Consider the following 13,390-nt stretch of genomic DNA (forward strand, 5'->3'; position numbering starts at 1 on the left):
AATTTACTTTTTTCTTTTAATTATTAATCCCCCAATCCCCCTTTTTTCTCCCCAATTTCATGGTATCCAATTGGTAGTTACAGTCTTGTCTCGTCACTGCAACTCCCGCACGGAGAGGCAAAGGTCGAGAGCCATGCGTCCTCCGAAACACAACCCAACCAAGCCGCACAGCTTTTTGACACAATGCACAACCTGGAAGCACCGTATACCTGGCGCACTGGTCAGCGTGCACTGTGCCCGGCCCGACCCAGGAGTCGCTAGTGCGCGATGAGACAAGGATATCCCTGCCGGCCAAATCCTCACCAACCCTGACAACGCTGGGCCAATTGTGCGCCGCCCCGTGGGCCGGCTGCGACAGAGCCTGGGTTCAAACCCAGAATCTCTGGTGGCACAGCTAGCACTGCGATGCAGTGCCTTAGACCACTGCGCTGCCCGGGAGGCTGGGCTGCAATTTATGAGGCTGGTAACTATAATTAGCATATCCTCTGCAGCAGAGGTAACTCTGGGTCTTCCATTCCTGTGGCGGTCCTCGTGAGAGCCTGTTTCATCATAGCGCTTGATGGTTTTTGTGACTGCACTTAAAGAATCTTTCAAAGTTCTTGAAATGTTCTATATTGACTGACCTTCATGTCCCCCCTACCTTGTCACAACACAACTGATTGACTCAAATGCATTAAGAAGGAAAGAAATTCCACAAATTAAGTTTTAAGAAGGCACACTATAAAATATTTGGATTTGTTTAACACTTTTTTGGTTACTACATGATTACATATGTGTTATTTCATAGTTTCGATGTCTTCACTATTATTCTACAATGTAGAAAATAGTAAAAAATAAAGAAAAACCCTTGAATGAGTAGGTGTTCTAAAACTTTTGACCGATAGTGTATATATTTTTATTTCCACATAGGTTGGAATAATATTGTGGAAATTATGGTAATACCCTTTTAGTGTATGAGCTTTTTTTTTTTTAAAGACTGCCTAAAATTTCAGCCTGTTTTGGTGTGATGGGGTTTTGGCCTGACTGGGGACATCACTCGGCGATACATTGGTTAATAGAGCAATGAGTTCCAAACCTCTCTGGCACTAAAGGCTAGTTTTCAGTTTTCCCCTCCCCAGCCGGACCACTCCCAGACAGTCCTAGCAAGATTCTTGCTTGAGAAATTGCTCTTTGCTAAGAAGCAAAAAAAAAGTCAATTGTTGGGGGGGGAAACAGTAAGGTACTTCGTTTTTACCGAGGATGGTTTGATATTGACATAAAAAATGTCTGGACTGGTCCATTAATTTCCATCAGTCTCGCTGAGCCACTGCATGTTTTGCCAATGCTTTGTTTTATTCCTGTTCATCCACACTGCCGGAAGTCGATTTTTGTTGGATCACTCAAAACGGGCTTCAATACCACAATCCAACCCTTTTAAATTAAACTAACAAATGATTTTACAGATAATTATTTGAATGAGAACAAAATGGAATATTATTAGCTGATAAAGTAGTCAACATTTTGTAGTGACAAATATTTCTGCTTGTACTTCATGCACGTAATCAGTCTGGGAGAACCTGGATGTCTATCGGGAAAGGGGGATACCTAGTCATTTTTGTACAACTGAATGCATTCAACCAAAATATCTTCTGCATTTAACCCAACCCCTTAACCCACAATGCTCTTAAACACTGTCTTGATGCGCGCCACCCCCCCCATACACATATTTAGCAGATGTTACTGGAGGTGTAGCGAAATGCTTGTGTTACTTGCTCAGTAGTATCGAACAATTCAAAACAATACACCACATCTAAAAGTAAATGGATGGAATTAAGAAATATATAAATATTAGGACGAGCAATGTCGGTGTGGAATTGACTAAAATACGGTAGAATACAGTATTTACATATGAAATGAGTAAAACAGAATGGAAACATTATTAAAGTGACCAGTGATGTCATGTCTATGTATATAGCGCAGCAGCCTCTAAGGTGCAGGGTTGAGTAACCAGGTGGTAGCTGGCTAGTGATGGCAGTCTGAAGGCCTTGAGCTAGAAGCTGATATTCAGTCTCTCGGTCCCAGCTTTGATGCGTCTGTACTGACCTTGCCTTCTAGATGGTGGTGACTAGATAGTGAACAGGCCGTGGCCCGGGTGGTTGATGTCCTTGATGATCTTTTTGGCCTTCCTGTGACATCGGGTGCCGTAGGTGTCCTGGAGGGCAGGCAGTGTGCCCCCAGTGATGCATTGGGCAGACCGGACCACCCTCTGGAGATCCCTGAGGTTGTGGGTGGTGCAGTTGACATACCAGGCGGTGTTGACATACCATACAGTCTGACAGGATGCTCTCAATTGCGCATCTGTAAAAGTTTGTGAGGGTCTTAGGGGCCAAGCTAAATTTCTTCAGACTCCTGAGGTCGAAGAGGTGCTCTTGCACCTTCTTTACCACACTGTCTGTGTGGGTGGACCACTTCAAATTGTCAGTGATGTGTATGCCAACGAACTTCAAGCTTTGCACCTTCTCCACTGCGGTCCCGTTGATGTGAATGGGTGCGTGCTCACTCTGCTGTGTCCTGAGGTCCACAATCAGCTCCTTTGTTTTGTTGACTTTGAGGGAGAGGTTATTTTCCTGACACCACTCTGCCAGGGCCCTCACCTCCTCCCTTTAGGCGGTCTCGTCATTGTTGGTAATTAGGCCTACTACTCTCGTGAATCAGCTGTGTAGTGCTAGTGCAAAAAAAAAAACGTGCACCCAGTGGGAGCCCCAGGACAGAGTTTCGGAAACTCTGCGCTAGACTACCTGCCGCCCCTGAGTTTACACAGGCAACCCAATTCTGACTTTTTTCAACAAATGTGTCTTTTGACCAATCACAGATCTTTTACACGTTCCTCTGCCCAGGCATTGCTGATTCATGCCAGATCTTACAACCCCTGGATTTGGTATTTTACATACCGGCTAACAACATCTTATAGCAATCTGTCAGTCGATGAGGCACGCAATCATTAGTTGATGCATGCAACATCTGAGCAGGGGAACGTGACCTTTGTAACTGCTTTGTAATGTAAACTCATTTGGGCTATTACCCTTCATTGGCCACCTTTTTGACCTTTCGTCCAATGTACTAATCATTGGTTCCAAATAATTAAGTGTGGTTCATGTTTTAAAGTACAATTACTGTAAATGATCTTTGGGAGATTTCTAAACGTGACACTACTAGGGGGAATAAAATTGTCAGACAGGTAAATTCCCATCAGATTTTCTCTGACAAATTCCCCTTATTAGAGAAGAGTCTATTATCCCTGAGGTGCAATTCATTTTGCAGTACATAGTAAAAACAATAGACACATTAAATACAGCAATATGTGCAGAACAAATATACCTCTAAACCAGACAAGAATAGTAAATCCATACCCAAACAGTACACATTGAGGGATTGTATTATATTCAAATGTTGGGTCCCATAAACACAAAACCTACTTCACTTTTCTAGGGGCTGGTTTCCAGGACACAGATTAAGCCTAATCCTTAAAAAGCCCTAGAAATTCCAACTAACCATTTGATCTCTTTAACAAGAAAATTGTTTAAGGTTTAGTCACAGGTTATCCATTATATTGACCAGATACTTAAGTGGCAGCTCTAACAAAGAATTATAGTTAATGAGAGGTCAAATACGCGTGTGGACAGGCACAACTCCGATATAAAGTGTTTTTCTCAATTTGGCTGGGATGTCACGTGTCCTACTTATATCAGTACACTAGTGACAACCTGAACATTACGAAATGTATATTCGATCAAATAAGGCATACGTAGTAAATAAGCAATTACTTTTTTCGTTAATTAAATTCGAAACTCCTATTGATCTCCAGCAAAAACGACTCGCTTGGTGAGCGAATAAAACAAAAAAAATGCCACCTGCTGGAGAAGACAGATTTAGGGCCCAGTTATGCCTCGCTTCGCCTCTTCCTCTCTGGTTGAATTGCTGCAGACACCTAAAATAGTGTAGTTCCTCTTTGTGTTAAATAAAATATTCCACCAACAACTGCTGATGCTGATCAAGTCAGCCAATCAGAAATCATTTAATGAAACCAAACTGTCCAACCTGAGTTTATTTTATGAGTCAGGGACTTTCCTTGAATTTGACCAATCTCAATTTCCCTTCTCCCCGGACAGGTTATAAACGGTGTCTGTTTTGGGTGAGCCATTTCAGATTGAAACCCCCTTTAAAAGGTTGTAACAGAGAGACTACTACTACAGGATGTCGGACCCACAGAGACAGCCCCTCATCGGAGCTTCCAGCGAGCAGACCGCAATTAATGTAGGAACTACAGCAGAGTAAGGAATATTACATACATTTGATCTTGTCAATGTCTTTATTATAATTTTCTAACATTTACAGGGTAATTTCAAATAAGTCGTTTATGTAAAAAACAATATTCCCAGGGGAAAGGAAACAATGATCAAACTGACAAAAAATGTACTTTTTTTGCCAAACTAAAAAGCATGATCATCACTACTATGCTGGCCTATCTAGATATACAAATTGTTGAGCAGTATTAGTTTTAATCTGTGATTACATAAATTGTGTATATATATATATATATGCTGATAGATTCCTGTGTCTGACCAGCAACGTCATTATTTTTGTTGTGAAAATAATATTACCGTCATAAAGTAGGCATGATTTATTATGGTCTAGTAATTGATTCAAATCTCTTTTTTTGCCACATACACATTTATATTGATTACTGTAATAGCGGAATTATACGAAAAGTCCCATCCACCAGCCTTATAACAAAGCAATAAAGTATCCATCATGTTCTCAATTTCTATATTCTGTCTCCTCACAGAGGGTCCAACAAGAGGGCCTTCAAGATAGCTGGTTTCACCCTCTTGGCCTGCCTGCTCATTGCTGGTCAGGCTCTGACGGCCTACTTCGTCCTGAGCCAGAAGAACGACATTAAAGACCTGCAGGAAGAGAGCAAATCCCTGAAGAAGGAGCTGAGTCAAGGGCAAGCAGGTGAGACAATATGCTCTCCTCAGGACCTGGTCCTGTAAAGTTCTGGTGTTAGCTAATGGCTATCAGAGCTACACCCTTTATTTGGAGCCTTTTGAACAGGAAATGAGTAAACTGCCACTCAAAAATATACTGTATCTTATGTAGGCTAGACTTTGTAAATTTATATGAAAGTTTCTCTCTTTCTTGTCTACAGCTGCTGTCCCCATGAAGCTGCATGTGCCCATGAACACCAAGCCATTGCTGATCGATGAGTCTGCTGATGAGGTCAGTCTTCAGCTAAAGAAATTACATGTTAAACCATGATTAGCATGCTTAGCAGTCTCTTGAATATGCCTTTATTCTCAGTTCTGTCTTTCGGCTTCCTTTTTCAGGGGACATCTACCCAAGGGCCAAAGGAAGGTATGAAATGTTATTCATTGACATTTCAACTGTCATGCCAGTAAACCCCCCTTTCAAAGCTCCCCCACCCCCTCTTTATCTCACTTCCTCTCTCATCACGTAACATGTAGGTATCTTTCATCAACACAGGGTCAGGTTCTCCCACGCAGTGTCAGCTGGAGTCAACAGGGTTGAAGCCAGTGAGTATTGAATCCTTCCGACCCCAGTGTGATGAGCAGGGCAACTACCTGCTCCAGCAGTGCTTGAACGACAAACCCCTTTGCTGGTGTGTGGATGCCAGTGGGAAGCAGCTCTCTGGCACCGTAACCAGTGGGCCTGCTAGGTGCGGCGCCACATCCGGTAAGATCCTGTTTGAAGTTGAATATATATGGATATTCTTTTTTTTTTAAATGTATTATTATACTCAGATGTTGGGTCCCATAAACACTAGACCCACTTCACTCTTTTCTACTTTAGGGACTAGTTTCCCAGACAAAGATTAAGCCTTATCCTTAAAAAACATACTCAATAGAGAATCTCCATAGGAATTGTTTTTTAAGTCCAGGTGTTGTCTTAATCTGTTTCTAAACAAACTGACCCTAGAAGTTCCAACTAACCATTTGATTTCTTGAACAAGTGCACTATTTTCGGTTTAGTTGCATCAGAGACAAGATATTTTAGTTCCCCTTTGTGTTCAAGAAAATCTTCCACTAACAACTGATGATGCTGATCAAGTCAGCCAATCAGAAATACTCAAATGAAACCAAACAATTCCAACCTAAAGTTCCCTTATGAATCAGGAATTTTCCTTGGACCTGACTAGTCTCAGTTTCCCTTTCTTCAGAGAAGATAGATATTAATGAATTTTTTTTGTGAATTAATCCATTGTGGTTAATGCTCTTAAGATTATGTATTATTATTATGTATTCATACTAGGGCTGTCAGAGTTAATCCGTTAACTCAAATGTATTTTTGTCATTTTAGGGCACTATTTATTTTATGCAATAATTCGCAGTCTGAAAGCATTCAAAATAGACTGAAAACAAAAATACAATCTATTCAGCTAAAAACAACAGTGCAATGTCAAAACAAGTTTACATTGAGGTTAGATTTTGTTTACCATTACTTAGAACAAAATCAAGATGTTAATATTCTTGTAATGCTTTTTGTTAAAAAAATGTAATTAGTTACATTTTAGCAAATACAGCGATTAACTCTCATAATAGTTTGACAGCCCTAATTCACATCCATTTTTACAGCACTCAATCATGTGATGGCCATACCTGATGGGATGCTGAGTAGTAAGTACCCTTGTGGCATGTCATTTTCCAATAAAATAGGAAGCAATTAATCGTTGACCTTCAAGTATCGCCTGACTACATGTGTATGCTGTAAGGAACTATCTGGCTATTCTGTTGGTAATGTACATTTCTCTTTATTTACAGATGAGTAAAAACCAGTGAGCTGTGAGGACCAGTAAAACTGTCCCACTAGACATATCTACATTTAAGCACTTCCTTTCAGAATGCCCTGAATCTGTGGACATTCTAAATAATCCAGCACATGGATTTGGAAACTAACAAGTTCTCATTTGTTGTATTTTCTTCATGGGTCTATTTAATTAACCTATGATTTTGATACAATAAGGCCAGGTGTACTAACTGCTGCTCACTGCTAACCATAAAACTGAGATTAGGCCAACCAAGGTGTAACTGTCATTCTAGCTAATAAAATTAAGTCAAAATAAATGCCACTGAAATGAAACACTTTATTTAAAGGGCTGCCATATAAATGAAATTTCATACCATTTCAAGTGTACACACCAAAGCAAAAGAAAATGCGCAGCTACATTTTGTCACAACAAGAACAGACATCACTGACATAGCATACCTCATGTATGGAAAACCAATTATAAATGCTCTGCTATTGGTGATTTCTCATGTCACTGTGAGATGAAACTGATATAGATTGCATGTTAGTGCTGAGAACATGAATAACTGTGAGCATCTCATTCTATTAGGCTCTCCAACATCTGTCAGTCTGGTGACAATGGCAGTGGTTTTCAAATCTCTCCTCTGGCATTTTTAAAGTGTAGTTTTAGCTCTGAAATGGCACGCCTGATTCTGATTCACCTATTCAAGGGTTTGATGATTAGTTGAACCAGGTGTGCTAGCTGTGGAATATTTAAAATACATGGAACGGCTGGGGGTCCTAGAAGCTAGGAGACTACAACCCACTCTGAGGACAATATCATTAACCTAATAGTGCATGGCTCAAGATTGGGCCTAGTAAACAAGTATTGTGGTAAATCAGAAACTTCTCCCATGTAGTTCGTTCTGGCTGAGAAGGCAGTACTGAAGATTAATAGAATTACAATGCTTGAGCCAGATGTCCAGGGTTATATCAGTTGGTATATGGATTTACTTTGCTAAATCACAGGAACTCCTGGCAGGACCACCTGACCAATATAGATGCAAACTGCAGGTCGATAGTTCCCCTGTAGAGGTCACTGCGCCCCATTATATAGACTGCATTGTGATGTACTCAGTGTACAGAACTATCAACCAGACACAAAAAACACTGGTCTACTAGGAACAGGTCAATACAGGTTTACAGTGACCTAAAAGTCAGAACATAGGCAGAGAACTTGCTAGGGACAGATTTGTAGATATTAACATAATATTCTCATGGTCATGTTTAACATATGGGTACTACAGTAGGTTGTAAATATAATTTGGGTATAACAAGGTTGGATGGTTAATCTACAAGCAAGACCAAATTGAAAGCTGTCCTGAGGCAAAGAAAATCTCCCCCTATAAAAGCACCCACTTCCATCAGCAAAATCCCCATTGCATAAAATAAGAACATTATCTTTCCAGTTAATATATATTAAAAAATACATAAGCCCCTGAGGAGTATTGCACACATTGCAAGAGATGATTGTGAAGACGTGATGCATAATTCAAGCAACCATATTGGTATTTCCTAAATTTCTCCACACAAACAAAACATCATTTTTCTGAATTCAGTACCATTGTGCAATCTAAAACTGAAGGCTGTGGAGTGTAGTTCAATGGATCTTTTATAGGGGGCAGGTTTTTTGGTTCAGTGATCCATCTTCTCCCCCAGAACCAGGGCTGCTATTTGCCGGGTCCTTTTAGAGTGTTGAAAAAGTCTTTCAGGGTTTGCTCGATGTTGGGCACACCAAAATTTTGAGCTGCAAAGATGCCTGTGCAAGTCCCAAGGATCACACCCAAAACCGCAGAGGATCGCAGCCTAGACACAATATATCCTGCCAAGAAGCCCTTAAGGAAAGGGGAGGCCAGCACACTGCCACCCTGGAACAACAAAAAGTCACCCTCATGTTTGAAACACACAACAAACGGGTATGATGTTCATCTAAGGCCCATCTGACAGTTTGACAAGATGTATGGAAAACGTGTACTCTTATCTGCACATATACAGACCTGATCTATAACAACTACAGAAAAGTGAGGGTTTGTATGAGGTCATGTTTGCGTGAAAGCAGCCAGAGGCCTGTGTGTGTCAGACATCTGACCTGTGGGATCCCAGCCTGTACTTCCTTCTCCACACGCCGCTGAATGTCCTCTAGCTGGTCCTTGAGCTCTGCCAGGTCCTTCAGTGGTCTCAAGGGGTCCTGTTGTAGTACATGTCAAAGGTCAATTACATTAGGCGTGGTTGGTCATATCCTGGGTGGCTACTGATAAGTGGGAGAAAAAAAACATCTACAATGACAATATTAATTAATAATGTGGTCTTTTCTGTAGCATACAGGATGGAGATAAAATGTATGACAATGTAATGCGACAGACTTCTTTCATCATGCACGTTTCCCCTGATCAAATAGCCTAACCTAAATGGCGCCCAATCAAATAAACAAATGCACTGCCATGTTAAACAATGTATCCTAAACATGGGCCTGGTCAAAGTAAAATGGACAATCAGGATACTCACAACTGCTCTCCAGGAGTTAAACCCCATGGGCTAAATTGTCATGATCAGTGGTTTAAAGTTTGTGATATTGCTGATATTCCAAATTTAAATAGCCAAATTGATTAGTCACAGAAATCAGGACTAATAAAGCCAATGCAACCGTAAGCCTACCACATGGATGGGCATTCATAAAATTCCATTCTAGCCTACACCCCAGAAAGCAAGGCCCAACGCCAGAGTCTTTCTTTGGTGCATTCCGGACCGGCCTTGACGTTTATGTTTGGTTCAAATTTTGTTCGGTCTGGACCAATCTTAATTTAGCCGAAACGTAGACTGCACATAAAGTTGGTAGCACCTTAATTGTGGTAATGGCTGGAGCAGAGTCGGGAGTTGTTACATATACATGGTTTCCAGGTGTTTGATGCCATTCCATTTGCTCCATTACAGCCATTATTAGGAGCCGTCCCTCCCCTCTTGTGATGGACGTCCATGTTTGGTTCAGATTTGGTCTGGTCTGAATTTGGTCCAAACATAGACGTCTATACAACTTTCATTCAGAACTGAAAATGAATTCACGTCTGTAAAATAACTATTTAAACGTCCAGAAAATACGTATTTTTGCCATTCATTCAAAACCTACATTTAACCTAACTTCGGCGTCTGGAAACCACGTATTGTAATGAAACAGGCAGGGAGCAGGTCTCGAACCCTCGACCTTCTAGCCCGAAGTCCAGCGCGTTCTCGACTATGCCCCAAAAGCATGCTCGAGCGGCAGAGTCGATTTCCGCGCTTATAAACCCTGCGTCGTTTCAACGTCATTTTGCTTATTGGGACTAATCTAGTTTGTCTCACCTAGTGCAGCAGAACGGCCAAAATATATTCCATCCAAATCTTCTAATGGTTACTGTCACATGACCTACATTGTAAACTAAATCCATTATTCGGCGATACTAATACTTGTTAATGTAGTTTACGTTACTGTTTTACTTTCTTGATCGACTTTTGATTACTCTAGACTAGTGTACACAGCACAACTTTGACAGCTCATGGGAAATCTACAGGCCATAAATATGGCTTATGAGTATCGTGTTTCTATTCTACATTCTTACAGACATTATACCCAGTATAATAACGGCTGCAGTCGCCCAATGGACTAGTAAATCAGGTTGTTGATACGAATGTAATGTGTAGTTAGTTAACATTAGCTAGCTAGTAGCCTAGCGTGACAACTCTTCCGCAAAAACATAAAGCTAGAAAAACTACGGTCACGTTATCTACATTGAACAGACCTGAAGGTCAATAACGTTAATAAACAAGTACTACAACTGCGAATAAAAGCTCCGATTTTAACTCCCCAATTTATGGCACTAACCTTGTCGTCCGCCATGTCTTCAAATCAATGCTCCGTCAGTCTGTACCACTGACTTATGACTGGGTTCGATTTTCTTTCCTGCTCGAAGACCTTTAGTTATTTATTTTAATTTAACCATTATTTTATCCGTCATAGAGTCCAATGTATATTTTACAAATGAGCCATGAATGACAGAAATTACAAAATGCAAGCAGAAAGAAAACAAGGGCATAAAAAACAAACACATTCATCAAGGTATTCAATAAGCTTTCTGAATTGCCATACACTAAAACATCCTCTCAGAATGCCGTATTCTGGAAGACGGTAACTCAAATCAGCGCCGACTGTTTTTACTCTGCTTACTTGCTACATCGGTGTTTCATTATCTTTACAATGTGTCAATGTTTTATATCTTTATGACATTGAGGCCAGTCCTGTAGCCTGTGCACAGGTAACAGGACATGCCAGGCGTAAAGTCAGCGTGTTTTATTATTAGTAAAAAATCAACTGGTTTGAAACAGACTTTTTTTAAACTAGGGCAAATGTGTATTTGCCTGGCTACCCAACTCCTTGCTCTGGCCTAACGCTAAACCACGTTCACGGACGTAAATTTCTTCTCAGCAATGAAGGATGTAGCGAACCAGAGATATTAGAGAAAGGAGGAGATAGTAATCCTACAGGCATGAATGGAGGAACGTGTAACGCCCCACCCAGCAGACCGTTGACCAGTCGCGTTCACGTAGTCATGTTGCGTCACGCAGTTGCTAAACTAATCGTCACGCAATCCGTTCTCAAATGCTGCGTTCAAAACAACTGGGAACTCAGAAATCTCTGATTTCTGTAATATCTGACGTCAGTGCTTTCAAAACAACTAGGAACTGGGAAAAAAACGAGCTCCAACTTCGAAAAATCTTTTGAACAGTCATCCAACTCGGAATTCCAACCCGGGAACTCAAGCCTCTTTCTCGAGCTCAGACTTTTCAACCCAACCTCATATTTTTCAGAGTTCCCAGTTGCCTTGAAAGCACCAAAAGTCAGGGTATTGGTGCTTTCAAGACAAATGGAAACTGAAAAAAAAAACAAGGTCAAATCATGACGCTGATGATCTTCAGGTTGGAAAGTCAGAGCTCTAGAATGATAAGAGTTTCCGACTTGGAATTCCGACTTGGATGACCATTCAAAAAGATTTCAGTCAGAGCTAGTTTTTTAAAATAAGTTCCCAGTTGTCTTGAATGCATTGAAGTCGGAAGTATGAGATTTCCAGAGTTCTCAGTTGTTTTGAACGCAGCATATGAGTCTAGAAACCTGCCCTTTTCCCTTGAAATAATGTGTAATGGCACGATTCCAAAGCTATACGATATTACAGAGAACAAGTTAATTATCTCACATCACGAAAATAGAGCCCCACAGTGGAGGTGTCATAGTACCCATAAAACCTAGCAGTCAAACAGGGAAATGGTTCCAATATTTTTTTCTCCATTCAGTTTTCCCATAGGGGATTTTAGAAACACTTAAAATAAGGTCTGTGTTTCGTGTAGGCTTACCTCTGCAATTACATTTTGATAATCATGCAAATCTCTATTGGACAAGGCGACTTATCAATATATTAGTCCCTGTCTGATTCGAAAATGATAATTAGCATCAAAGTAGACATGCAAAACTACAAATCTCACAAGCTCCTGCATGTCACCTCTAGCTGATGCCTTTGCTAACCAGTATTGTGTTAATTGTACAGAATTGCCAATTTATCTAACACCAGATTGTATTTTTTTTATACTAGGCAAGTCTGTGAAGAACACATTTATATTTACAATGACGACCTACTGCCTTGTTCAGGGGCAGAACAACAGATTTTTACCTTGTCAGCTCCGGGATTCGATCCAGCAACCTTTCAGTTACTGGCCCAACACTCAAACCACTAGGCTCCCTGCTGCCTGTTTAATCCAGAGATTCTTACCTTTGCCTTGATTTGGCAGTCTTGTTCAGATCATCATGGCATTTGCAGCTATTTATGATAGCCACATTAGCGGCTAATTAGCAATTCATTTGTTGGGGGTAAATAGAGGCAAATATATTGATAAAAGTTACCTTGTCCTGAAGAGATTTACAAGGTTATCAAAATGTCACGCCAGGGTAAGTTTACATGAAATACAGCCCTTATTTGAAGTGTTTCTTAAATCCCTATTTATTTTACCTTTATTTAACTAGTCAAGTCAGTTAAGAACTTGTGGGAAAATGATTGGAACCATTTTCCTGTTTGACCGCTAGGTTTTGTGTATTATGACTCATACTGTGGTGCTCTATTCATGCTAATGTTGGGTTTTTCAGCTAGCGCCCAATAGACTCCAATTGAAGGAGTGCGCTCCTTGTCTCAGAATCGTCCAGAATGCACCGCGCTACCCATTGACGACGCATGGGCAACGTTCACAATGGAGTTTCCCATCTCCTCAAAACTATCTCTGAGCGAACATAGAGCAGAGGAAGACTTCAGTTTGTCGTCAGGCAAACTTTGTCTCGTCTGCATAGAACGATCGCGCAGCGCGCACTCTCCCCTCATCATGTGCTATCAAGGGGTGCATGCTACGCGCGAGCTGGGAGGTGGTTGCCACGGTAACTCAAGTGGAGGTGAGATTCGGATGACGCAAGCAGACTGGACGATGACGGGCAGTGTGAGCCTTCAAGACGTGGATGCTGATTAAGGTGGACCATAGA

At 40.9% G+C, this 13,390-nt stretch overlaps 2 protein-coding genes across 4 annotated transcripts; one reads left to right on the forward strand and one right to left on the reverse strand.

Annotated features, from left to right (window-relative positions):
* The first annotated feature begins 4,107 nt into the window (after positions 1–4,107).
* cd74b (CD74 molecule, major histocompatibility complex, class II invariant chain b) lies at positions 4,108–7,121 on the forward strand. 2 transcript variants are annotated; one of them, XM_024397684.2, is made up of 7 exons: positions 4,110–4,310; positions 4,826–4,995; positions 5,189–5,259; positions 5,367–5,394; positions 5,524–5,733; positions 6,633–6,674; positions 6,819–7,121. In XM_024397684.2, exons 1-7 carry the CDS (start codon positions 4,234–4,236, stop codon positions 6,824–6,826), a joined length of 606 nt encoding a protein of 201 aa, XP_024253452.1. In that variant the 5' UTR covers positions 4,110–4,233; the 3' UTR covers positions 6,827–7,121. The 2 variants fall into 2 exon arrangements, with proteins under 2 accessions (XP_042167259.1, XP_024253452.1); XM_042311325.1 differs by lacking the exon at positions 6,633–6,674 and having other exon boundaries at positions 4,108–4,310.
* Positions 7,122–11,272, reverse strand: LOC112231118 (SLC35A4 upstream open reading frame protein). 2 transcript variants are annotated; one of them, XM_024397686.2, is made up of 4 exons: positions 10,964–11,272; positions 10,700–10,777; positions 8,933–9,031; positions 7,122–8,711 (listed from the first exon to the last, which is right to left on the reverse strand). In XM_024397686.2, the coding sequence occupies exons 2-4, from the start codon at positions 10,712–10,714 to the stop codon at positions 8,514–8,516; spliced, it is 312 nt and encodes a 103-aa protein (XP_024253454.2). In that variant the 5' UTR covers positions 10,715–10,777; positions 10,964–11,272; the 3' UTR covers positions 7,122–8,513. The 2 variants fall into 2 exon arrangements, with proteins under 2 accessions (XP_024253454.2, XP_024253453.2); XM_024397685.2 differs by having other exon boundaries at positions 10,700–11,272.
* Between the last annotated feature and the right edge of the window lie 2,118 nt (positions 11,273–13,390).

This window comes from Oncorhynchus tshawytscha, linkage group LG33 (assembly GCF_018296145.1).
Source record: "Oncorhynchus tshawytscha isolate Ot180627B linkage group LG33, Otsh_v2.0, whole genome shotgun sequence".
NCBI classification, from domain to species: domain Eukaryota; kingdom Metazoa; phylum Chordata; class Actinopteri; order Salmoniformes; family Salmonidae; genus Oncorhynchus; species Oncorhynchus tshawytscha.

Coding starts and splice junctions, on each gene's coding strand:
- cd74b (XM_024397684.2), top strand. CDS start 4,234: ATGTCGGACCCACAGAGACAGCCCCTCATCGGAGCTTCCAGCGAGCAG. Junction 5,260..5,366: donor TCGATGAGTCTGCTGATGAG/GTCAGTCTTCAG, acceptor TTCCTTTTTCAG/GGGACATCTACCCAAGGGCC. Junction 5,734..6,632: donor TAGGTGCGGCGCCACATCCG/GTAAGATCCTGT, acceptor CCATTTTTACAG/CACTCAATCATGTGATGGCC.
- LOC112231118 (XM_024397686.2), bottom strand. Junction 8,712..8,932: donor TACAGGCTGGGATCCCACAG/GTCAGATGTCTG, acceptor TTGTTGTTCCAG/GGTGGCAGTGTGCTGGCCTC.